The 27968-nt window shown below is 38.4% G+C and overlaps 1 protein-coding gene across 1 annotated transcript; it reads left to right on the forward strand.

Annotated features, from left to right (window-relative positions):
* The first annotated feature begins 1740 nt into the window (after window positions 1-1740).
* On the forward strand, window positions 1741-27903 carry LOC121933707 (vomeronasal type-2 receptor 26-like). The gene is made up of 7 exons (XM_042473693.1): window positions 1741-1872; window positions 3123-3932; window positions 4479-4763; window positions 5297-5350; window positions 6184-6307; window positions 7027-7528; window positions 27501-27903. The coding sequence occupies exons 1-7, from the start codon at window positions 1741-1743 to the stop codon at window positions 27901-27903; spliced, it is 2310 nt and encodes a 769-aa protein (XP_042329627.1).
* Window positions 27904-27968: the final 65 nt, after the last annotated feature.

Raw genomic sequence — 27968 nt, forward strand, 5'->3', positions numbered from 1 at the left:
CACATCTATGATCTTTCCAATTTTGACCCATGGAACAGAAATGTATATGTCTTTGAAATCCATATTGTGTGTGCTTATATTGTTATTTGTGCTCTCTGTCCTCCTAAAACCATGTTATTCTCATTACTGTCTAATTTCACCCCTTTTATTCCATAGGTCTCATCAGGAGACCCTACTTTGGTTATTCCTGGAAGCATGCTTTTTTCCTAGAAATTTCTTTTCCCTAGCTTCAAAATGTCCTACTGGATACTGTTACTGTGGCTGATGATATCTCAACCTCCTATTCAGATTGAATGTCACACATGTGCTTTGAGAAAACTTAGCAACAATGAGTATTATGAAGACGGAGATATTATCATTGGTGGCATCTTCTCTAATTTTCTTGCAGTGATTGAGTCCAATAGTACCTTTGAACGAGAACCTTCTTCTTATTTATTGGATGCATTGTAAGCACACTTATTGATATAATTCATCCAGAGCCAGTGAGTTACTTGTCTGACAACATTACAATGTAATTGATAGGAAATGGTTCTAGGGAAATCTGGATTCAAATTCTCACTCTGTAATGAAGTATACAAAGGGCTAAACCATATGTCATATTATTACATGGCAGGAGAGATATAGTTTCTTATGAAGGAAAGCAATTATCTTGAGCAAAACATGAAATTATTCATTGTGCAATTCACATACTGTTTTAGTCTTAAGATTTCTTGGTTCAGTGTGATCTACAAGTCTGGGCAGAGGAATAATGTCCCTTAAACTATGTTAAAAGTTGGTATTATTATTATTATTATTATTTTCAAGAAGTAAATAAATCAACAAAAATGTATGTTAACAGCAGTCATCAGACAAAGTTTGCACACGGAACCAGAATGCAGGTGTTTTGTTTTCATTCTTTTTCTTTTTTCTTCAAAACGGTATGGTTGTAACTATCTCCATGTTTTCCTTCCTTTCTCTCTCTCTCTGTCAAACATACACAGACATACAATGTTTGTCCTCAATCACTTCAAAACAATTTGGTTTGAGTCCATTGTTTGCAATAGCCTTTTGTGTCCTCAAGTCTGTGTTAGATTGATTATGACTATTTCGATCCAAAGTGCACTTTCACATTATCTTTCACTGGGAATTTTGTCCAAAGGGCAGGTTGTGTCAGTGTCTTGCTGATAAAAGAACAGGATGTGGAATTAAGATTCCTTGAGTTTAGATGGTGGCTTCATTAGCACTAATGTACTATTTCAGTCTAACTTGCCATGTCAAACTAGCTTTTATTGGCAAAGCAGAAGTGGAGTTGATGGCTTGCTTATAAAACAGCAGAGCCTTAAAACTCCACTGAACAAATCCTGCCAAGAAAATTCTGTGATAGGCTAGTCTTAGAGTCTCCATAAAGAGTCTCCATAAGTCAGAAACAATTTGAAGGCACACAACAAATAACAACAATATAGTAGTTTTGTTCCAGTGAGCACAAAATGAATGCATTTCCAAGGTGCCAGCTTACAAATTCAGTGACTAACTGTTAACAATAATCTTGTAAAGATCTACTGAGAAATTACTGCCATTATATTGCCAATGATTTTCCATTTCAGACTATTTCCCAGTACATTTCAGTACCTCCTGGCCTTCTTGTTTACAGTACAGGAGATCAATAAAGATGTCACCCTCTTACCCAATGTCACACTGGGAATTCACATGTCTCAGGATTTTTTGTTTCCACAAAAAATGTATCTGAATACTATAGGCTTAATGTCTGGAAAAAATAGCAAGCTCCCTAACTACAACTGTGATAGAAAATGGCTTATTTCACTTATTGGAGGTCTGAGGTCTGACATAACCATCATCATAGCAAACTTCCTAAAGATATACAAGATTCCACAGGTAAGGTTAAAGGAAAGATGCAGTTTGCTGATCTTTCAAAATTTGTTTAAGAACTGATTTAGTAAAAGTGATGTAGAACAGAAGGCTGCATTACTTTCCCTAGGAGGATTGCCCCTCAGCTATACACCCACCACGCACCCCAAGAGTACAAATATCTGTATTTTGGTTAATATAGAAATGTCCATTGTCCTCATAGCAACAGATTAAGCAAAAGAAAATGGAAGATAATGACTGGAATGCTGTTGGTTAGTCTCAGCCATTAAATAAATTGTTGAATGGTATGTCAACATGTAGCTAAATTCATTTATTCAGTGATTCTACTCTAGTCTCCTAATACTCTACTAATAGGGTTTAAGTTGTAGTCTTTGTGAAAGAGAAGAGACTGGGTTTTATGTACCACTCTGCCTCATGCATGAAACTTTCCAGGTAATGACAGTAGTTATTTTTGTATCTTTAGTATTTTATTGTCAAGGATTTCAGGATCATCATGTTAGATACAATTGTATTGAGTATTCTGTAAAATTTTATCCTACTCTACAAAGCTTTATGTTGATTTGAACATGTGGATAAGACAATCTAAGGCTGCATCCATACTGCAGAAATAATCCAGTTTGATACCACTTTCATTGCCATGAATCAATGGAATTCTGGAATTTGTAATTTGTTGGGGGAACAGAACTCTCTGTCAGAGAAGGCTATATACCTCATAAAACTACAAATCTCATAATTCCATAGTATTTGGCCATGGCAGTTAAAGTGGCACCAAACTAGATTATTTCTGCAGTGCAGATGCAGCCTAAGAAAAGACAAAGCAAGTCTCAAAGGAAAGCACAGCAAAAATGGACAACTGCCCTGAAGGAATGGAAAGTGTACTGAGGTATATTGTCATGCATACAATGAAGGCTACCTCCAAATACTACATATTGCTGTAAAGGAAATAGTAGGGAGAATATACTTTATTTTTATATATAGGCTGGAAGTCTTGAATTGCAGAATAAGTGAAAACATCACTATATCTAATCACTTTTTTACAGATTTAGCCACAACAGAAACACATGTGCGAAAATATTGTTGCCATTTCTTTTTCTTTCTTATTTTCTCTCTCTTTTATGTATGCTGAATGTCATTAATGGTCATGGAACTCAATTGATGTAAACTCCATATAACATGAAAATTGTTAATAGTGTGCAGTTCATATGGGTTTCTGGAAATTCACAAACTTTGGAAAATAAACCTGCTTTTCCTCATAGATCAGCTATGGTGCATTTGACTCTGCTTTGAGTGACAAATCTCAGTTTCCTTCCTTTTACCGAATGGTTCCAAATGAATTGTCACAGTTTGTTGGCATGGGCCTTTTATTGTTGCATTTTGGCTGGAAGTGGGTTGGCTTAATTGCTCCAGATAATGAAGATGGTGTCAAATTTACCAGCGTAGTTTCCCAAGAAATGGGTAAAACAAATTCCTGCATTGAGTCCACATTACTTTTGCCTGACTACTGTCAGTTTGATGTAGAACCAATGAACGAGTTATCCACCTGGCTTTCCAAACTATCGTCCAATGTTATGGTTGTTCATGGAGAAACTGATAAGCTAATCTTACTAAATCTTGCCCTGTCAGAAAACCAGACTGGTGGAAAAGTTTGGATCATAACAGCCGTGTGGGACTTCACCTCCCATTTTAGCAACAAACCCTGGAACTTGACAGCATTCCATGGTGCTATTTCCCTAGGCGTACCTAAGCGTGAGATTCCAGGGTTCCAGGATTTTCTTAGTAGTATTGACCCTCAGCAATACTCAAATGATTTTTATCTGAAAAACTTCTGGGCCCAAGTCTTCAAGTGCTCATGGCCTTTTTTCATGCTGGATCCTGCCTGGCCTGAATGTAATGGGACTGAAAAGCTAAAGGATGTCAGCGTTGACCTGTTCAATATGAAGACATCTAGTCTCAGCTACAGTATTTTCAATGCTGTCTATGCCATAGCTCACGCTTTACATAAAATATATTCTCTCCATTTAAAGAAGAAAAGAAATGTGGAACTCCTTGATATTCAGGCATGGCAGGTAAGCATCTGTATTATAATACTGTTATATGAATAAACACTAACAGGAATCTTAAACAAAACAATACAAATTTAGATGACTCTAGTGAAAAATTGCTAAGGAAGTTTAAGGAAAAAAGAGTAAAGGCAGGCTTGCTGTTGAACATAAAGAAAACAAAAATAATGACCATACAGAATCTAAATGCAAACTGGACTATGAGGATGTAGAAATAATTAAAGACCTTGGGTCAAACATTGATCAGAACAGACACAAGAAATAAGAAGAAGACTAGGGATGGGAAGGGCAGTGATGAAAGAACTAGACAAGATCCTAAAGAGTAAAGATATGCAACTGAGCACTAAAGTTAGAATTATCCAATCTATTGTATTCCTCATCACCATGTATGGATGTGAGAGTTGGACAGGGAAGAAAGTGGATAAAAAGAAAATGAACTCCTGTGACAATAGTCCTGAAATTACATAGCATGCTGCTCTGCTAAGCAATGTAAACATATTGGTATGACTATATTTGGAACTGAAACTCTATTTGTTTTCCCCTACAATTTAGCTTCACTCCTTCTTGAGGAATATCCGATTTAACAATTGTGCTGGTGAAGAGGTATTTTTTGATGAGAATGGTGACTTGTATTCTGGGTATGACATATTAAACTGGATCATATTGCCTAATAATTCCCCAGTGGCTATCCAAGTTGGAAGTCTGGAACATCAGTCTGCCATGGATCTCACCATCACCATCAATGATGAAACTGTGGTGTGGAACAACAGATATAACCAGGTCAAGACCATTGCTTTCCAACCTTATCTCTCACCAGTACATTTAAGAGTCAAAGCAGTAATGTAAAGTTCAGTATGTATACTAGCAGATAGTAATTAATGTTTTCCTTTGATGAAAACAATCTACTCTGTTTATTCCATACACTATGATATCTCTTTTTCTTCTCTTTTTCTTTTAAATAAAACCCAGTTCTAAACATTGGATAGTATGCATACATTTTTCTCAGAATAAGAAATGGGTAAAAGAAATTCCTGCACTGAGTCCATAACACTTTTGCCTGAGTATTGTCAGTGTGTTGCAGGATCTTCCAAAACAATCTTAATAGGCAGCAGCAGCCACGTGAAGCAATAGAAGTCTGTTCTGCTGATGATCAGGGGGCAGCAGACTGGTGTTTCCTGACCCCCTCTTGCCAGCAATCTGTAGTGTGATGAGTAATTGTCTCAAAGGGTCCAGTTCTGATAATTGCAGCCTTCCTCCTGTCTTCCTACAACTATCCAACTGTCCTGATTTGTTAGGGACAGTCTCAGTTAATCATCTGTTGTCTCACTTTTTTTCTTAAAGGTTTTTAAAATGTTCTTATTTTTCTCTTCTCCTCCCATTTTGTGCCCAACTTACTTCAGTTACCACTAACTGGCTCAAAAGTAGTTTGTGGTGAATTAACTCAGCAGTGGGGAGAGGAGTGACAGGGGTAGAATCTTACTCTTCTCAACAAGCTCAGGCAAAACCAACCTGCTGCAGTCTCTCCTAGCTCTGGTGCTCTTCCTCATTTAATTACTTTTGCCATCTTAATCACACTCTTATGATCTTTGGCCATATGTGCCTCTGTTTTCATTCTGTGAAATGTTGGCGGTTACACTATGACTACTGACTGAACTAACTAAAGAAACCATCAGATTTTGGATCTATGAAAACCTGTTGCTCCTCTTGCCTTTGATAGCTCCTTTTGGGTTTCTAAGAAGTACAGTGGTACCCCGGGATACGAATTACCCAGCTTACGAATTTTTCGGGATACGAAAAAATCCCATAGGGATTTATTGTTTCGGCTTACGAAGGTTTTTTCGGGTTACGAAAAAACCCCGGCGCTGTTTTCAATGGAGCCGCGGCAGAGCCGCGGCTTTTTTTCCATTAGCGCCTATGGCAATTCGGCTTACGAAGGTTTTTCGGGTTACGAAATTAGCCGCGGAACGAATTAATTTCGTAACCCGAGGTACCACTGTACTGGGCTGTCTGCTGCTGAAAACAGAGGCCTAAATCCAATTACTAATCCCAGGTAGAATAGCCACTTTCATTAAATATTATGTATGTAATTGTTTGTTTACTGAATCAGTGAGTCTACTCCAGTTGAATTTGCAATTGGATATAGGCCAGTATGACATGGTAGATAGATGTTGGCCAGTTTCAGCAAATGTTTTGGTACTACACTCTTGTGCTTCTAAAAATAATTTTTCCTAAGAATAATAGATGGTTTTGTGCTTAGATCCCACGTTCTGTGTGCAGTGAAAGTTGCCATCCTGGGTACAGAAGAGCGGTTGTAGCTGGGAAGTTATCATGCTGCTTTGATTGTGTTCCATGTACAGAAGGAGAGATCTCTAGCCAGAAGGGTATGTGTCCATTGTGTAAATCTTTGTCTGTCAGGATATATCTGTGCAGTGTTACTTTTCAGGCTGGAGACCTGAACACCCAAGATTATAGTCTGCACCAACAGTATAGTGGAGCCAAGGATTAAAGGTTTGAAGTCTGGCTCTTTTTGATTAGTAGGGATATTTATCTCATCTTCTAACCATCCTTGGGCTTCTCCGATCCTTCTCAATTTAGCTGAAATGCCTACTGTAGATGTGAGTGTGGTGGGAGAGGAATTTCTCAGCAGTACTATATTAGTGTGAATTATCCCTATTATATCAATACCCCATCATATGGTAATCTAATGTATGTTGGGGTGAGCAACATTTTGCTCACTTATGTTGGATGAGGAATTAAGAACCACTACGTTTACAAAATATCTTCTCTGATAAAACTAAAAATTGGTGCAATGTATTTATTTATATACATCATCAAAGTTGTCTGTATTTTCTGATTGGAAATATGTCACGATGTGTGTGAAGATGCATAAACGCACTTGATGGGTTACTCCATCACACCACAAATCTCCATCCCCACCCCACCCCAAATGCCCCCTAAAGGACAAAGGATGCATTTTCTCCCTTCGTGGTCCATTTTAGACCCAGGAGAGGCCTAAATACATTTTATTTTAGATGGCTCAAACTATATTGTTTTTGACTTTAATAAAGGTTATCATAAATCTTTCCTGTTTTTCCCCCAGATATGGATAATTGTGACAAATGTTCAGAAGACCAGTATCCAAATGGCAGCCGTAATGAATGTATTGCAAAACAGATTGTGTTCCTCTCATATAAAGAACCCTTAGGAGCTATTTTGGCTCTTACATCAGGATTTCTTTCTCTCATCACAGTTTGGGTCCTAGGAATATTTCTTAAATACCGGGACACACCAATAGTGAAAGCCAACAATTGTGATCTTACCTTCATTCTTCTAATCTCCCTCCTCCTGTGCTTTCTGTGCTCCTTGATATTCATTGGACCACCAAGTAAAGTTTCCTGCCTTCTACGCCAAACATTTTTTGGCATCGTATTCTCAGTGGCCGTTTCTTCCCTCTTGGCAAAAACCATCATGGTTGTCTTGGCTTTTTTGGTTAAAAACCCAGGAAGTAACTGGCGGCGATGGATTGGGAAAAGACTGACCAACTCCATAGTTCTGTTTTGCTCCCTTATTCAGGCTGGAATCTGCAGCATTTGGCTGGGAACATCTCCCCCCTTTCCAGATATGGAAAAAACATCAGAACATGACAAAATCACACTTTTATGTAATGAAGGGTCGGTTTCCCTGTTTTATGTTGTACTAGGCTACATGGGCTTTCTTGCCATAGTTAGCTTCACTGTAGCATTCTTGGCCAGAAAGCTACCTGAGGGTTTTAATGAAACCAAATGGATCACCTTCAGCATGTTGGTGTTTTGCTCTGTTTGGTTGTCCTTTGTGCCAGCTTACTTGAGTAATAAAGGAAAATATATGGTGGCTGTTGAAATTTTTGCTATCTTGGGTTCCAGCAGTGCTTTACTGGGTTTCATCTTTTTCCCTAAATGCTACATTATTATGCTGAAACCTGAGATGAACAGAAAGACCCATATACTTGGGAAATCAAATTCTCGTTTCAGACAATTGTAAGGTGACTCTTTAATTTATCAAGAAATATTTTATTTGGAGCCCTCCTCCCCACAATAAACCATACAATAAATATTCATTTGTGTGGTAGAAGTTTATTAATTGATTTAATTTAAATGTCATGCACAGTTCAGTTGTGGATTCTATCCTAATCTAGAGAATACACTGAAGCATAAAAGTTAAAAAGGTTAAGGTTTTCTCTTTGACAATATTGTCTAGCTGTGTCTGACTGTAGAAGGTGGTGCTCATCTCTGTTACTAAGCCAAAGAACCAGCATTTTCAAAGATGACACCATGTCCATGTGTCCAGCATGACTGTACAGAACACTGTTACCTTCCCACCAAAGTGGCACCTATTTATCTACTTGCACTTTTACATACTTTCAAATTGCTAGGTTGGCAGAAGCTGGACTAGTGATAGCAACTCACCCCGCCACATGGCATTTGGATTTCAAACTGCCAACCTGTCGACCCTGCAATTGTCAGAATCAGCATTTAACTGCTAAACCACTGCATCCCTTGAACATTGCAGATATCCTTCTTTAAAAAAACAAAACAAACAATTGACAGGAAAGCTTATTCATAGATGCCTTTACTTCCCTTTTCTAAGGCAATATACAATAGGACTGATGATGGGGTTTAAAACTGTATAAAAGATAGGGAAGAGTTTGTTCAGGTCTTTCAGAGTTTTAGTTTTAGGAAACATATAGACAATGATGCGTATCCCATAAAAATCTATTACCACAGTAAGATGATATGAGCAATTGGAAAAGGTCTTTGTTACCCAGTGTTTGATAGTGTTCTCAGGATATTGGAAATGATCAAACTATAGAATATCATGGTCAAAAGAAATGGGACACGAGCTACCAAAGGAGAAAGAATAAAAGCTATTAATTCTATCTGTTGGGCATCACTACAGGCAAGCTTTATCGCTGGGGTGAAATCACAAAAGAAATGGTCAAGAATGTGAAGACCACAAAGTGAGGACTAGATGAGGGCAAACAAATTGAAATTATTTTGCTAACATAAAACTACACTCTTGCATAAATTTTCCTCTTTGTATCCATGATCAGGCTGCTTTCCTTAGCATCTGAGAGAATGACTCCAGGGAAGTCTGACTTCCTCTCTTAAAGTGCTCAGTAAAGCAGAACTCCTAGCAAGGAACACCACTACACCATGAAAACCTGCTTTTGAATAAACATGTATACAGTTTTTGTTGTAAGGTCTTACAAAGATGATTTCAGTTCATTCTCTGAAGGAAGTAAAATGTGTTTCAGATGAAGAAAAAAAAAGGTTCGACACCATGTATGCATTTGAGGAAAATGTACAGGAACAACTTTTCAGTTGTAAAATCTTTGCAAATACAGTTTAGGAAATGGGGGAATGAACTGAAAAATATATGTTGAGGGAAAATGGACACAAGAGTTGTGTGCTTTCAAGTCATCTCTGATTAATGGCAAACCTAACATGAACCCATCATGCGGTTTTCTTGGCAAGATTTGTTCATAGGGGGTTTGTCTTTGCTTTCCTCTGAGACTGAAAGAAGGTGACTTGGCTGAGCAGGGATTCGAATCCTGATCTCCAGAGGCATAGTTCAACATTCAAACCGTTACACCATGCTGACCCTCTTATACATACACAAGAGTTCCTATGTCAACTATTTTTGCTTTGTGGTCCAGTAGGCTGTAATAACATAGCTTCTTCAATACACTTAGGTATAGAAATACATTTTGTTGGCTTTGAGTCTCAATGAAGGTAATATTATTGTATTTCAAGACACTTTTTGCAAGAAAATGTGCCTGCCACTTTAATGATTTGCAATTTTCTAAGGCTTACAGGAGGCTTTTGAGAAATGCAGTACACACCTTAAATACATGGTTTATAATGAGTACAGCAAAAATGTGCATTCATTGAAAAAAAGAAGTACACTTTGAGATTGAGAAACCTAATGTAAATTAGGTAAATTGTGCAAATAAATATATTTGTTAAGAAAAAATGTATTGAAATGTTGACAAATTTTAGTGCAGGATACATTGTAATGGGAACAAATTGCAGGAGAGGTTGTTTTTTTAAAAGACAACAATAACAAAACCCTCAATGAGTGTGAAACTGAAACATTTTCATATCACTTGATGTTGTGCTGTTTCTTGTATTCAGTAGTTACATCATCACTGTGTGATTATCAAAAACTTTAAGTGTCCTCCACTAATAAGAAACATATACCTTAAAAACACTCAGCTCTGAATCCCATCATTCCTTTGCACATTTCATTTTGTCCTTGAAGCAAGATCCTTTCTTACAGTCACAACTCTGCTTACACTTCGGGTGTTAGAATATAGTTTGGTTTCAACTATATCTTGTAGGTGGTACAGTAATAATGGAGCCCTGGTGGTGCAGTGGTTAAATGCTGTTAATGCAGCCACAAGATTATGAGTTATGTCCCAGGGTTCCCAGGTTGACTCAGCCTTCCATCCTTTCCTATGTCAGTAAAATGCGTGAGTACCCAGCTTGTTGGAGGCAATTGAATTACAGATTGTAAACTGCTTAGAGAGAGAGGCGGCTTTCATGGCTGGCATCCATAGTTTTTTGTGGGTTTTTCGGGCTATGTGGCCATGTTCTAGAAGAGTTTATTCCTGACATTTTGCCGGCATATGTGGCTGGCGTCTTCAAGATGCCAGCCACAGATGATGGCGAAACGTCAGGAATAAACTCTTCTAGAACATGACCACATAGCCTGAAAAACCCACAAAAAACTATGCTTAGAGTTCACTATTAAGTAGTATAGAAATGTAAATGCTATTGTTATTGCTACAGTGGTAGCATGTCAGTAGGCTAGTGAATGAGTTTCGGGTTTCAGTCTGAACTTTAAGGTTTTTTTTCAAGGAACTGAACACTTTCCTGAAACAGAAAAATAGCTTGAATTAAAACCAGGAACAGATCCAGTGTTCTACTGACACAGAAGCTACCAGCTAGCACTGAGCTGATGTGGTTTCAAGTAGTAAATCCACCCCCAAAATATGATTGAAACATTATTGGCATGTGAACCTTCTTCACAGATCTTTGATCTGGGAAGCTATTCAGACCTCAGTACATCTCAAGGTGGGGGAAATCCTTCTGACAAGATGAGTTCAGAAAAAGGTTTCAAATGAAAATGATGCTAGATAGATTTGATTTAAGATGGAGAAATGGCTGGAGTGGGGACTGTAACCTCCTCTCCCCATATCATCATCTTGACATAATTTTCCTCCCCACAACTGTTTTTTTTCCACAAAGAAAATTACACTAGGTGTTTCAGTTACAAAAACTTCAATATACCATGCAGTTTATTCCTAAGGCATTTGGCACATACTTCCCTTTGTCCTCAGTGAAGTTGGCATGGGGAGTCATTTAACTATTGGGAGCCAGATGCTTGTGGCCAGTTCAGGAATATTAGCTGAAAATAGTTCAAGAAGATTGTTGTTTTTAACTATCACCAAGTGAACTAATGGTGAACCTATGAATGGGAGACCTGAAATTCACCCTATCATTAATAGTCCTGCTCAGGTCTTGCAGACTCAGGATAAGGGCTTCCTTGATTGAGATTATCCATCTGTAATGCAGATTTTTCTTTTCCTGCTGTCTTCTAAGTTACCATGCTTTTCTAGTGAATGATGACTTCTCAAGATGTTCCCAAAGTGGAACAGACTGTTTAGTCATCATGGCTTCCAGGAAGAGTTCAGGTTTAATTTGCTCTGGGATCCATTTATTTACCGATTACTGTAAGCAGTCCACAATATCTGTAGAACTTGTAGATGTCTTCTGTTGTACTTCAGTATCTTGTTGAGTGCCATCCAGCCTAGGAGTTTCATCTTCTAGCACTATTTCTAGTTTCATTTTTGATTGATTGTCTCATTTTTTTGTGGTAAAAGACTTTCAAAAGGGGTTTACTATGTCTCCTTCTGCACAGTACTAACAAATGTTTGCTATTATGTTGCTGTCTCTGAGAGATTCTCTGTCAGTGTCACAACCATTATTGCTACAGCTTAGTAGATTTTTGGCACATTTAATGTTGCTCCTCAACAAAAGTCTATTTGACATTGAAGACCCTACTAGCAGCATAGTCTCTTCCCTCACAGGAGTAAGCAATCCCACCACCATGAAAAGGCAGAAACAAATGTGGTGGGAGGATGGTTTGATTAAATCTGATATAAGAATGCAAGTTCAAATATTAATGCATGCTCCACATGTCTTAAAATCTATATTTCAATTTATTTCCATCAAACTGAATACTTCTGAATGATGATGCATTGATGATACATTCTTGGCATGAGTGTGTATGTGTGTGCGTTTGTGTGTTTAAATATTGCAAATGACCAACATATTGTTAGCAGAAATCATTATCAACACACACACATAAGCCAGATATATCATCATACCACTGAATACCCTTTCTTTTTGTTATTTCCATCTTTTTTCCCCTGGAAGTTGTATGATTTATATCTAAAATGATTAATTTTTAAAGGAGACAGCAACATGATGATATAATTTCATAGGAAATGCATAAACGATTGAGGGCTGGAGAAGATAGATGAGAAAGAGCAGCCTGAGTCCACTCTGGCTGTGAGCGGATCAGGTCCTTGCTGACCACAGGGCCTGCTCTGAAAGTGGACCATGGCCACAGAACCCAAACTGCACTGTCATGCGTTGTTTAAATGCCATGCCTCCAAAGCAGCCAGAAGCCACTTCTTTTTGATTGTCTGTTCCAGGCCAGGGATAAGTAAGCCATCAAAACAACAACTGAGTAAAGAGATAGTCATGCAATCCCAGTTGTCACAGTCCACATCTTGTGGTGGTTAACAGACCACTGTTTAAACAAACTATGACTGAATATTATATCCTGGGTTCCATACTTTCCTTTTCATTGAAACTCATTAGTTTTCTCACAGCATTTTTCAAAGATTCCTTCACCTCTTTGTTTCTCAGACTGTATATGAGAGGATTAACCATGGGTGTAAGGATGGTGTATGGGACTGAAAACACCTTTTTAAGATCTCTGAGTGTGCTGGAATTTGGTAGTAGGTAAACAATCATTAGTGTTCCATAGAAAATGGTGACCACGATGAGATGAGAGGAGCAAGTGGCAAATGCTTTTTGTCTTCCAGTGGTGGATGGAATTTTCAAGATGGCAGTAATGATGCAAATGTAAGATGTGACAGTCAATATGAATGGGGGCAGGATATCAATTGACCCAAATATAAGAGCTAATAATCTAATGTGGCTTGTGTCACTGCAGGACAGTTGAAGTAATGGACTGAAATCACAAAAGAAATGGTCAATTTTCTTGGAGCCACAAAAGGATAATTGTGAAATTAGAGATATGACAACAATTACAATTGATGTTGCAGAGATCCATGATACAGCCATACATTGGAGAATAACCTTGCCATTCATAATAGTTGCATAGTGAAGTGGTTTACAGATTGCAATATACCTGTCATAAGACATCACCGACAGGAGATAACATTCAACAATTACAAGACAGCCAAAGCAAAAAAGCTGTGTGAAACAGCCTGAGAGGGAAATGGATTTGTCACCAGTTAGAAGATCTATGAGCATCTTTGGCATGATGGTTGAACTATAGCAAACTTCCAAACAGGATAGATTTGCTAAGAAGTAGTACATGGGAGTGTGAAGGTGCTGTTCAGATATAACCAAAATAACAATGAGGATGTTTCCAGTTATAGTCAGGATGTAGATCACAATGAGCACCAGAGAAAGAAACATGTGAAACTCTTCAAGTCTTCCAAATCCCAACAAGATGAATTCTGTAGTGTCTGTTTGATTTTTCCATGTTTCATAAACAGTTATCTTCATCTGTGGAAGATACACAAATGGTTTGTGAATGGAAAAAAGCAATACTATATTAACACCTTTTTAAAACAAATTGCAAGAGAGTATTTCACTGCCCTGGAGTAAAGGAAAAGAAAAACTTTCTATAAATAAACATCATTTTCTCTGTGGATGATTTCTTCATAGACACCCAGTGACAATTCCATGTGTAATAAAAGTGTTTTAAAAAGAGCCTTTGTGACTAGTATTTCTTTCTTTTCTTTTCTTTTTAAAGTTTCACTATATTGAAAATGACATATCTAGGGTAATTGCAACTTGGCTGTTTCCTCACCAGGCTAATGGGTAAGTTTCCAAAGACTTGTAGTATACATTTGCTGACCAACTTGGAAACAACAACACCAGAAACAAAACAAGGGTTGTAAAATGGGCCACTTTATTTAAATTCACCGATTTAAACACTTTTTCTTGAAATCTGCAAAATGACTGAAGCAACCTGGTGTGGGAGCAGCTGTGGGAGGTGGTCTATTTTCCAGACCACTTGCAGAGTTTCCTCAAGGCAAAGTACCTGAGCACCAGGGATAACTCAAAGTTGGGTTTCTTCTCAGTCAGCTCACATCTGAAATGTCAACCTCAGATTTCCTCACTCAACTCACCGAACTTGAGTGAGGTTTATATCCCAGGTCAGCCCCAAGGAAGGTCTCTTTCCCTACCAGTTTAGAGTTACAAGACATAAAGAAGCAGGTTCGGAGGCCTAACCTTTACTCAAAGGGGTTGCCATAGGTGTTCATCTGAATGCCAAGTGATCACCGATTTATGTCCATACCTCTGCCAATTGCCAATGTCCTGAAATGACAGTGTGGGCTATGGAAAAAAACACCTTGGAAAGGGGATAAAATTCCTACCCTGCCCTGAAGCAACCAGAATATTCACACTGACATAGAGGGTGAGACAGACAATGGCAAAGATGGAAAAAGCAGAAGAGGCACCTTAAAAGGGGCCCCAACCCTTCTCCTATACAGTGTGAATGTACTGCCTCTTATTGGTTATTGTCATATTTCCAAGAGGTCAGTAAAGCTGAGCTGATGCAATAGCTCAGAAGATGTAAAATCTATTTAATACTTCAATAGTATTTGTTCATGGGGAAATGCACTCTTAACATTTAACTACTGAGCTCTGAAGCTTATTGTTCTACCAGGAGGTCCTCATCACTATCAGATCAAAGTTGTGCTAAAGATGAAATCAGATGAATTTATGCCACTCTAATTTTGCAGGGAACAGATGGGATAAAAATATAAAACAGTAAAAATGACACCGTACAGTAATATTCTAAAATAATCAATTTTGGGGGAGAAAATATAACCATAGGTTTAACCTACAACAAACAAACAGGTACAATGTTATGGAGTGTATAGAAAATACTCCAGAAGTATCCATGTCAGAAACAAAAACTTGAACTGTCAAACTCAGATTTTATTTTAAGCTGTTAAAATGTGCCTCTGAGTGGAACATAAACCTCACATTTCAACCCATGTGGAAAAAAAATAATATCTAGAACATTCCCATTTTGATGTTTGACTATAAAAAGATCTAATATAACTCTCATCAGAGGTAGACCAGCAGATACCTCTCTTTCAGCAGAAAAGTGTATCTCAGAATCTAAGGTGGGTTTTACAGCTGATGGTGGGGTAGAAAGAGAAAAAGGAGGACACTAACTATATCTTGCATGTGGAGAATGAACTTCACTCAAGACAGATTGTGAAGTCACCATATAGACAAAGAACATACAAAAGCAAACTGAGCTGTTACTATATTATTTATAATACAGTTCCTCCTCTGTCTCTCCCCTCCTTGCTGTATAATTCTCCTTAGTACTGAAAAACTGGCATTACTGTTCCTTGAATAAGGCCATACTGTAACTAAATCCTACCTGAAAAGTGGGACGTACCTATGGAGAAGCCAATGCTGGGAAAATGCACTTAGCCCCTTGCTCAGAGTTGCATCAAACTGGAATGACACATTCTGCATCATCAAGCAATATTATTGAGGTCAGAATGCATAAAAATAGCAATGTGAAGTTTTACCTGAAGAGAGAAAGCTAAGGTATAACTTCTTTTGTAGCCTCTAGGATCAAAGAGCCTCAGGTGAAAAGCTTCTTTGATCAGCTTCCTTTTTGTCCTCTAAAAATATTTCTCTAAACATTCAACAGAGGGAATCAATCCTCTGTGTTTTCTGACCTAATTGTCTCATAAATTGTAACAACAACAGCCCAGTGTAAATGCTCCAAATTATCTTTTGTTCTCTCATGTGACCACCAACTCATTCACTGCATTTAAAATTTGCTATTATGAGTAATTACAAATTCATAATAACGGAAGGGCATTTCTAATACTCAGATGAGGGAAGGGAATCTTTGGTAAACTGTAATCCTCCTGAAGTAAAACTGAGCACTGGACTACAACTGAGGGTTCTGGGAGTTGGACGCCTTGTAGTCAAAGAAGAACAGGTATTCCTTGGCTAGCTGACATGGGAGGGCAGCAATCCCCCCCCACCCCCACTATGCCATGGATCAGTGCCATATTTGTGCCCATAGTTTCTTTATTTACTGGAAATTCAGTAGAGCCTGGGGTGGGGTGTTATCAGTACGCTGATGACACCCAAATATACTTCTCTATGTCTTCTCTCAAGTGGTGTCTTGAAGAGGTAATGGAGGAAAAACAAGCTCAAGTTGAATCCAGACAAAACGGAGGTACTTACAGTAGGGGTCCCCAAACCAGGTATCGGGTTGCAACCTCCAGTCCTAGATGGGGTCATGCTCTCCTCAAAGGACTGTGTTTGCAGTCTAGGGGTGCTTCTAGATCCATTGTTTCACATGACAAATCAGGTTAATGTGACGGTCAGGAGCACCTGTTATCAGCTTCAGCTGATATGCCAACTGTGCCCTTTCCTGGAAGTAAGGGACCTAGAAACTGTAGTACATACACTGGTAACTTCATGACTCGATTTTTGTAAAGTGTTCTACATGGGGCTACCCTTGTACCTAGCCCAGAAACTCCAACTGTACAAACATGTCAGCCAGGAAAAACTAGAAGTGACTGGATAACACCTTTCCTAAAATCACTTCACTGGCTGCCTATTAGTTTCCGGGCGCAGTACAAGGTATTGGTTATTACCTTTAAAGCCCTACATTGCTTGGGTCCAACCTATTTAAGGGTTCCCCTACTTCCATATGATCCACCCTGCACATCCAGGTCCTCTGGGAGGAATCTACTGCAGTCTTTAAAGACCAGATTAACTGCAACCTCCCAGAGGGCCTTTTCTGCAACTGCTCCCAGACTTTGGAACGGCCTGCTGGACGAGAGCCTTCAAATTACCAATGTAGGGGCCATTCACACTGCATTTTATTTTGGTTTCCAACACTGTTTAAAAATGGGACACTCTCATTGCTGCCACTTTTTACACACCCAGATCGGGATTTTGCATACCTGATCTGGGGCAAATCCCCCCCCAGCGGGTGCCGGCAAATGTGAACTTGGCCCCGGTCATGATTGGGCCAAGTTCAGGGGGAGGGATAAATGTCAGAGGATGGGCAGTGAGCAAAACGTGCCTCCCCTCTTGCAGCAGTCGCTTTGCAACTGGCTTTTTTTTTGGTAATATTTATTTTTGACAGATGATGTGAATGCTTGTGCTACAGATTGGTACATATTGATAAAATGTGTATGCATGTATTACATTTCCCTTTCGCTGGCCTGCTCCCACCATGGCAGCCAAAATAAAAGCGGAGCACTTTTGGCTCTGCTGTCACTAGGGAGGACGTTTTGAGGTTAACCCTGGGGATAGATCCCAGGGAGGATGTTTTGCGGTTAACCCTGGGGATAGATCCCAGGGAGAACATTTTGGGGTAACTCTGGGCATAGATCCCCAAGGAAGACATTTTGGGATTAACCCTGAGCATTAAGCTGGAAGGAGGACATTTGGGAATTCCTCTTGGGCATAAAACTGGAATGGAGGACCTCTGGTCACCCCACCCTCATAGAAAAGTTTTTTTGTTCTTGTTAATTTCCCAATTTGACAGAATATGTGAACATGGCTTCTTTTACCTCCCTTCCCCATTTCTTGTATTATTTTTTGTGAATCTATGCAATGCTACAAAGGCAGAATTAAGTCATTTTTTCACTGGATCTTTGTGTGATTGAACATTTGGCCAATAAAATAATGAGAAAAGGAATCAACTGAACCATCATCTTATTTTCACGGTGCAATTTTCACTTGGAAAAAATCTGAAACATAGAATGGCAAATTCTGTAGTGGAATTTAGTTGAAGAAAATTCTATTATCTTACCCCTCATAACAATGCTATTAATTTAAGATAGCAATGCCATTGTGAATCATATGTATGTGTATAGTTTCATATTACAAAAGGAAGCATATGGTTACCTGGGGAAACATTTTTTTTAAAAAAGTATTTTCCCTTCTTCACAGAGAATCTTTGCCATCAGGGAAGTATTTATCTACTCTGTAATTATTAAAAGTACAGTTATTTAATCTGACCTTTCTGTAATTCAGGTAACAATAGAAACTTTACAGATTAAAAAGATTGGTGGTTAAATTCTGAACTCACTTGAATACTGGATGCAAAAATTCCACTCAGAACAAGGCATAGTGCTTGGAGGAGGAAAAGGCAAAATTGTGGGATAAACTGATAATCAAACACATTTGTTTAAGGGTGTGTGTGTGAAGAATGTGGTTGTACTGTTTTGAGATGAGTGGGCATATATTTAAATGTGAGTGTTTTTTATTGCTGCTGTTGTTGCAGCTAAACGTCCGTGTTTTTGTCAGTGAAGAACTAAATGGAAGATGCAGTTCTTTTAGGAGTATCCAAGACAATTTATATAAGCCTGGAGATGTAATTATTGGTGGAGTTCTCTCGCTGATACAAACTGCAATAAATTTGATCAATTTTACACAAGTTCCGGAAAAGACTCATAATATTTCTATGTAAGCTACTTAGAAATAACTATCACCAGTCTTCTGATTTCCCAGAGAGTATACCAGGATTTACTGGGAGGAGATGATGGGATGCAGCTTTCCACATCATGGAAGTGTTTGTCAGGAATATTTGGGTAGCTTGCATAGTAAACATTTTATTGAGAGTAAAAGAACAAAGGAGTGAGATGCTCTTTTAGAAGTCTGAAGTAATGTTTTGTGACATTAGCACATATTTTTGGGGGGTGGTGAGGGGCTTGGAAATTCTTTCTTCAGAGATAGCAACTTCCCTGTAGTTAAACGCTAAGCAGTGATTTTCCTGAGCATCTTGCCTATTGAACAAATAGGCAGTTTTATATACAGTTGATTTCTGGTTTATTTTTAAATTCTCTATTGGGCATATCCATGTAACTAGTGTGGCTGCAGTACTTTCCACTTTGCTCATGACCCATGGCCTGTGTTCTCATGTGAAATAACACATTTTTCATTGGTTCATGCATGATGTTCTTCTTCTTCCTTAGCTTTAAACTGTCTTTCTCAAATTGGTAGGCATTTAGCAATTCTTGGTGGTTTGTGATGATAGGAGAAAGTTAATAGAATGTGATACTAATTGATATTTCTGTATCTCTCTATCAATCTTACTACAGCGTAAAACTTAAACATTATCAACATGTTTTGTCTTTGGCTTTTGCCATTCATGAGATCAATAGCAATCCAAGACTCTTGAGCAATAAGACACTGGGATTCCAGATCTATGACAACCAATTTGACTCAAAGGTAACCTATGAGACTCTCCTGGATCTACTGTTTGGACAAAATATACCCAGTTACAGGTGTAATGAGAAAAACGTGTTGTCTGTTATTGGGGGACTGACTGTAGAAAATTCCATTGAGATGGCAGGAATCTTAAGTATCTACAAGATCCCACACGTATGTATATATATGTTTACATATGAATGGTGTTACTCATCGGTTGTGCTCCACTTTCTTTACAGAGCTATCAAAGAGGCTGTGTACTTGAAAGTGTGACCACATTTAGCACCTAGCGTTTTTAGCATAAACATTATTTTATGCAAATGCATTGCTTATTTGATGTATACAAACCATATGAAATATGTTGAATAGTATGACAAAAATAATATAGCATTCATAAAGGTGGTGAAGATTTTCCTGCAGTTGCTCCAGTAGTAGCTACAGTGTTCCTCACAATACCCTGCACATAGTTTTGCTGCAAGATTTTCTTGGAAGAAAAGACAAGGGTTTCCATACCCCTTTCCAATCATGAAATGGTAGCCTCTTATCAGCAACCATTGAGAGAAAATGTTCATTCATTCAGTGGCTAGGGTGTTACCCATTGACCAGATCTTTGAACTTTATAGAGAATTCAAGACTGATAAAATGTCACAGTTGACCATTACTACCACCAAAAGACATTGAAATGGAATTTCAGAAAGGTGCCCAACATTTAATTTTAAGTAGCATGGTACAGTGTTTTGAGTGTTGTACTTCCAAGGAACTCCACTAGTTGGCCTTGGTCCAGTCACACTTGCTCAGATTCATAGAAAGGCAATGAATAAATCTTGCTAAGAAAACTCTGTGATGTGGTCTCCATAAATCCAAGTCCACTTGAAGATACATAACATGCAATGTCATGAGATGAAGAGGTAAAGGTACATCTCCAGTTCTGAAAATCAGGGCTGAGGGGAAATCAGAGATCTCAGAAATGGATGAAATACTCATGTTTCCAAGGCCTCTGTATTTTCAGAAAAGAAGAACTATGGCTTGGTGAGGACACAACAGAGAGTCTTCTCAGTGGCTCTAGAACTTTCTGCCAGAGGTAACCAGGCTGTTTCCATCCCTGTTATCTTTTTGCCAGCAAAGATACTTTTTTTAAAAAATTTGGTCAACCATTTGACAACCAAGTGGCTATGTGAAAAGGTTTTTAATGAGATTCATGCACTGCATTGTTTTTTATTGTTCTTGTCATGGCTTTACACAATTTTATAATTTTAGAGTATCGATGTTCTAATATTCCTTTTTATTTGCTTTTTTAATTGCTACTATTTTTTTAAATGCATGGTCCTTGTTGTAACTCATATGTGAGCCACCTTGGAAGAAAGGCAGAATATTTAAATAAATAAATAAATAAATAAATAAATAAATAAATAACCAGTGGATATCTCAGTCTCCATCTTAGAAGTAAATTTAACTGATGTCATATTGAGGAGGGAGCAAGCTTGTTTTCTGCTGCTCCAGAGACTAGGACCCGAAGCAATGGATGCAAACTGCAGGAAAAGAGATTCCACCTCAATATTAGGAGGAACTTCCTGACAGTAAGGGCTGTTTGACAGTGGAACAAACTCCCTCGGAGTGTAGTGGAGTCTCCTTCCTTGGAGGTCTTCAAGCAGAGGCTGGATGGCCATCTGTTGGGGATGCTTTGATTGTGATTTCCTGCATGGCAGGGGGTTGGACTGGATGGCCCCTGTGGTCTCTTCCAACTCTATGATTCTATGATTCTATGTATACCTAAGGACTTGCATTTTGGATTTCAAGTTTCTTCCCTGCCCCCTAATACTTCTGTTACCTAGTCCAGAGGTGGGATTCCTGTGGTTCTCCAGATGTTTTTGGACTGCAAATCCCAGTGGCCCTAACTAGTATAGCCAGTGGCAAGAAATGATAGGAGTGGCATTCCAACAATTTCTGGAGGGTGCATCATCATCATCATCATCATCATCATCATCATCATCATCATCATCATCATCATCTGTCTGGAGAATCTGAATGCACTTATAACAATTCTGTGGGATTTTAGTTGACTCTAGTGGCTTGAGTGTTGGACCACTAGAGTCAACTAAAAAAATAAAAGACTTCCCCATCTGCCCATAGCTATTTTTACGATCTGCCTATTTTTAACTGTTTTAAACAATTTGAATTTAAATTTTATGATGTACTGTATTTTATCATTTTTATTGTAACTCACCTTGAACCGTAGGGAGAGGCGGGCTAAAATAAATATTATCATTAGTATTATTATTATTAACTAGAGTGTTGATGGGAGACAAGGTTTCAAATCCCTGCTCAGCCATGGAAATCCAAGTCACATACTCTCAGCCTCAGAGGATTCTGATTAAATTCTTCCAAGAAAAGCCTATGGTAGGGTTGCCACAAGTAAAAATAAATGACTTAAAGGCACACAGAAACAAGAAAAAAAGTGTTACTCAAATGTGAATTTTGCCAATAAAATCTTTTTTTTCAGTTTTTTTTCCCAAGGCTAAATATATCATGGCCAAAAAGGTTACCCCTGAATATTTTTCATGGCTCCTTTTTTCGGTGTTAGTATTTATCTTGGTTGTTATTATTATTATTATTATTATTAGCATTTGCTTTGGAGAGTAGTTATTGTTCCAGAATTTAACACTCTTCCTTTTCTTCCCACTAGTTCGTTTATGGTTCATTTGAAGCTACATTCAATGATAAAAATTATTTTCCCTTTTTGTACTGGATGGCACCAGAAGAAAATACTTATCATATGGGCATTGTTCAACTACTCTCACATTTCAAATGGACATGGATTGGTCTTCTAGTGTCTGATGATGACGGTGGTGAAAACTTTGCACAGAAATTGATCCCTTTGCTTGGCAAGAACAGTATATGTCTTGCCTTCTTGCATAGACAAAAAAATCATAATGTTAACAATTTACCTGGTGAACCTATCCCAGATTTTATACAAAGGTTGGCTTCAACAGATGCCAATGTGATTATTGTCAGTATGGACAGTCGTTTACTCAATATTTTAATAATCTTCTTTGAAAGATTTGAGAAAAACAGAGAGGTCACCATTAAGAAAGTTTGGATTTTGCCTCCACAGTGGTATCCTAGCATTACATTCAAAAGAAAATTTATTGGTAACGACCTTTTACATGGTGCACTTTCTTTCACAGTCCATACAAAATCTGTGCCAGGATTCCAGGACTTTCTTAAAAACTTAAATTCTGACAAAGCATTAATGGATTTTATCTGTTTACTCTGGAAAAGTGTTTACTTACAATGTGGAAGCTGTAGAGGACAGAAACTAGAGGATCTTCCTGCACATTTTTTTGAGATCACTATGTCTGGTGAGAGCTACAGTATCTACAATGCTGCCTATGTTGTGGCACATGCTTTACATGCCATATACCTTTCCAGACAAGGATCCATGCGGAATAAGTGGAAATTGGAGGATCCAAATTTTCACCCATGGCAGGTAATTCATTTTAGCAAATGTCTTAGTATGCATGATAATTATGTATGTTGGCTAAGCAGTTTTAGGGAAATGGTTCTAAAAAAACATTCTGTAAATGATATGGCACCTTTTTATTTTTATTTTATTTTATTGTCCTTGAATGACATACCTACTATTGTTAGGTGGCTTGGGTCATGCATACATTGCAGTGTGAGGGAGCAAGTCTTTGATATACACACAATAAATACCTTTAACTTATGGTGTCTTTGATATAAACACAGAAGAAATACCTTTATCTTATAGTATCCCATGCAAAGCTAGCTGCAAGTGTTTAGACCAAACCTCAGAGCTTTTAATTCTGAGTAACCAAGTATCTGCCACCATAGTCCCAGTGCCACTCATAGACGTTAGCTTGGTATTGCAGGCTACAGATGGGTTTTTGTTGTTGTGTGCCTTCAAGTCGTTTCCAGCTCATGGAAGGTCACCTATCATGGGGTTTTCTTGGCAAGTTTCTTCAGGGGGTTTGCCATGGCCATTCTCTGAGGCTGAGAGACTGTGATTTGCCCAAGGTCACACAGTGGGTTTACACGGTAGAACCTGAATTCAAACCCTGGTCACCCAGTATTGTAGTCCAATGCTCAAATACCATACTGGCTCTCACAGACAGGTTTTAGTTAATTAAAATTAATGAAACACATTTAAAACAAACAAAACAACTATGAAATACCCACTGTCACAATCTCCTTAACATTCCTGCCAAGCTTTAGATATCTAGGCTTAATTTTTTTTTTTTTTGTTGGGGGGGGGTGGCTATGGAAGAGGCCCAATGCAAACCTTGATTCTTATAGCCTGGGTGTATATAAATTATGAATCCCTTTTCATTGCCATTGCTGTATTGTCTCCCAATCTAGCTTCTCTCTTTTATGAAAAACATCCAGTTTAACAATGGAGCTGGGCACGAAATCTTGTTTGAGGATGGAGGATCTCATACTAGCTATGATATCATCAACTGGGTTGTTTTCCCCAATGAATCCTTCTTTAAAGTCCCTGTTGGGCAAATTTTATTAGGTCAAAGGTTCACCATTACTGAAGATTCCATAGTGTGGCATAAGAAACTGGAGCAGGTAAGAATAGATTGCACATCGAAAGAATCATAACAGAATAGAATTCAGTGGCTGTAATGGTTAAATTTTGTGGAATATAAAATTAAGTGCATTCACATCTGTGACAAATTACCCTCCAGTACATTTTCAATTAAAGAATTCAAAGGGGTAATATTTTCAGATTCATCTCAAAGTGGTCTAGATGAGCAATCAAATCAGAAATGCTCAGGGATGTTCACATTCTGTCCTTCATCACCTGATACCAATAATCCTCCAAAGGCAGTCTTCCTGGAATGCTGGAAAAAAATACACTCTAAGTGATCTCCACATCTAGACCCCCATCTGAAGCAGAATCAACAGAATCTCTAATCAGAAGTCCAGAACTACTTGTCTAGCGTCACTTCTCAAACCTTCTCAAATTTTGTAGTATGGAAGGTCCTTAACAGTCTGTTGTGATTCTGGATCTGATTAGAAGTGGTGATTAAAGTCAAGTGTGAGCAAAAAATTCCTGAGATAAATAAGACTGGACTAATGCATTCTTTTTCCCCCTAAATAATCTATCTACCATGTTTCTGACTAGATACCACCATATTCCAGATGTGTTGAAAGCTGCCAGCTTGGATATAGCAAGATAGTTCAAGAGAGCAAACCAATATGCTGCTATGATTGCACTCCATGCTCAGAAGACATGATTTCAGATCACAAGGGTAGGTGACAATACACAGATGTTCTCACAATATTTTCAGATGTTACTAAATGTTTATTTACAATGCTCCTAGATCATGAGCTTTTGTTTAGTTTCCAGGGGTTTATTTCAGGATAGTCCTCAGAACTACAATTGTAGGACAGGAAGAAAAATTAACATCCATCCTATACAGTGTATTCCCAATTGTAATACGGATGCTCAAACCATTCTGATGGTTACCAATGGTAAATGGTGGTGGTGGTGTGTGTGTGTGTGTGTGTGTGTGTGTGTGTATGTGTGTGTGTTTTACATTAAATTTTTGCCTTTAAAAAACTAAAAACAGGTTGTATTTCCAAGTAAATGTGTGTTGAATCAAAAGAGCAGGAACAAATTTCATTATGATGGTGTTATGCTTCATTTTATCTAAAATATGAAAGTACACATAACCAGAATATCAGGAAAAGCAAACATTTTCACCTCCTTCTTTGCTTGCTATAGCATATCAGAAATTTAAAGGTTATTTAAAATCAGGGAATGGTGGTTGAGTGGTATGAAGTGGGGAAGAAGAGGTTTAAAGATGTGCCTCTCAAATGAAGCTAAATATTTAGCACTCTAAAGGAAGCCTACTAAAATATCAATAATCTCCAAAGTACTTAGTGCCACTACTGGAAGTTCTAGCACACATAATAGTCCAGTAAAGCCTTTTTTGAGTGGCCATGAATTTTGTTGTCAGTACATTGTCAATGTGCCAATACATGACTATAAAGGACTCAAATAGATGGGCTAAAAAGGCCACTATTCAACCATGTTGGGGGCATGGTATTTAGACACCACACATCCCAAATAGGCCATAAGTCACATCACAGCAGCTCCAGTCCAGAAGAACTGGGCCAAAAAGGAATGGCTCAAAGTATCTCTTTCCGGTGGCCCCTTTCAAGACCATAGTGGTGACCCAGATTGGAGCTGGGCACATGCAGTTTCCACGGCCCTGACACGATCAGCACTGGTACAGCCATACACTGCATTTTCCCACCCATCTGCTTGATGGTTCCTTCTCAGCTCTAGAAATGTCTTCTCAAAGAGAAATTATTTCATACCTTTCTGTCTTGTATTGTTTTCCATGGGGCATAAGTAAATCAATGTGATAACAAATTAGAACAAAACAAAATAAAAGCACATATCTCCACTCATTTTTTTAAAAAAAGTGTGTGGGGGGGTTGCTTGGATGGGTGGGTAGGTGTGTTTTGAAATGAAGAAGGGTTCTCATCACCTATGGAATTTGTTTATGGAGATAGTTACTTCACAATGTTTCTCCTCTCACAGGGATAAGGAGAATAAAGGAAACAACCTCTGCTCACTTCCATTTTTGTATGTATGTCTGTGGGGGGGGGGGGGGGGGGAGCCCCTTCCAGAGCATAAACAATATCAGTGAGATGATGAAGATGACCATATATTTCTGAGCACAGGGAGGTATATTTCAGAAGAAACGATAAATCAAAGCTGTGGGACCATGATCAGTCTAGCTTTGAGTACACAAAGATAGTACCTATGAGACTAAGAGCTGAAGCATATGACCTGGGAAGATTGGCCTCCAGCCACTTCAGCTCCAATTGGGTCAAGACTGCAACGACTGCATGGCCCATTCTTGAAGCAGGCTACTGCCATGATCCGAAACCAGCAGCTGTCAGACGCAGATTAAATTTGTTCCTAAAAGGGCCAGCTCTTGCTGGCTTGGTGCAGTCTAGGCACAGCTTCTGGCCATTTTGAGAGCATGCATCATCTAACCCCCCCCCCCCCCAAATAGCCAGAAGCCACTTGATTTGGCACATCTGTTATGGGCCTTTGTGAAAGAAAGAAACTGGTAGCATGAGATGAGGAAGTTGGCTCAGGTCTACAAAAGCTTGTGCTACCAGCTTCTTTCTTTCCCTTAGTCTCAAAGATGCTACAAGATTCTTAGCATACTGGTTTTCCAGATCAACACAGTTATGTTTTTGCAACTGATCCATGCAGTGTCTCCTGAATTATTCATCTGCAATCTAAACCTTATATGAAAATGGTCATGGCATCTCTACAGCTGTAAATGCAACCTACTATGGGCTTTCCACATTCTTTTGAGCAAACTCTAGTTCCTGTGGAGAAAAGATACATAGGTTCCTGGGTGTCATGATTTTTATGCAAAGTGAAGAAACATTGTATTTATAATCCCAGCTAATGACCGGGTTTATCTATTTCAGATGCAGCTCATTGTGTCAAGTGCCGAGAAGACCAATATCCAAACAAGAACCAAGATCAGTGTATCCCTAAAATTATTTCCTTCCTTTCTTATCAAGAACCTTTGGGGGAAATTTTGGTTTCCCTTACTGTTTCTTTTGTTGTAATTACAAGTCTTGTGGTTCACACTTTTCTAAAAAATTGGCATACTCCCATTGTCAAAGCTAGCAACCAGACACTCAGCTGTGTTCTTCTTGGTTCCATCTTGCTTTGCTATCTTTCATCTCTCTTATTTATTGGAAAGCCTACAAAGCTGACCTGCCTTCTTCAGCAACCCACTTTTGGTCTCCTTTTCACTGTTGCAGTTTCATGCCTATTGGCAAAAACAATCATTGTAATCCTGGCCTTCATTGCCACAAAGCCAGACAACAAAATGAAGAAAGGCCTAGGGAAAAAAATGGTTACTTCTGTTGTGATTTCCTGCTTGCTCATTCAACTGGTTATTTGCATAGCATGGTTGTCAACCTCTCCTCCATTCCCAGATGTTGACATACACTCACAGACTGGGCAAATTATATTGCAGTGCAATGAAGGGTCTCTCAGCATGTTCTACTGTGTCTTGAGCTACATGGGTTTTCTAGCTACCATCAGTTTCACTGTAGCTTTCCTAGCTCGAAAATTACCAGACCGTTTCAATGAAGCCAAATTCATTACCTTTAGTATGCTTGTGTTTTGCAGTGTTTGGATTTCCTTTATTCCTGGTTATCTGAGCACTAATGGGAAATACATAGTTGCTTTGGAAGTTTTTGCCATTTTGGCCTCCAACACAGGCCTCTTGGCTTCCATTTTTCTTCCAAAGTGTTACATTATTATTTTAAGAGCTGATCTCAACTGTAAGAAGCAATTCAAAGAGAAAATAAATAAATAAATCTAAATTCTGACAATTCAGTGCATTCATTAGTTGGCTGTATAATTTCAAAAGCATTCTACTTT

The sequence above is a fragment of the Sceloporus undulatus genome, chromosome 6 (genome assembly GCF_019175285.1).
Source record: "Sceloporus undulatus isolate JIND9_A2432 ecotype Alabama chromosome 6, SceUnd_v1.1, whole genome shotgun sequence".
Lineage (NCBI taxonomy): Eukaryota > Metazoa > Chordata > Lepidosauria > Squamata > Phrynosomatidae > Sceloporus > Sceloporus undulatus.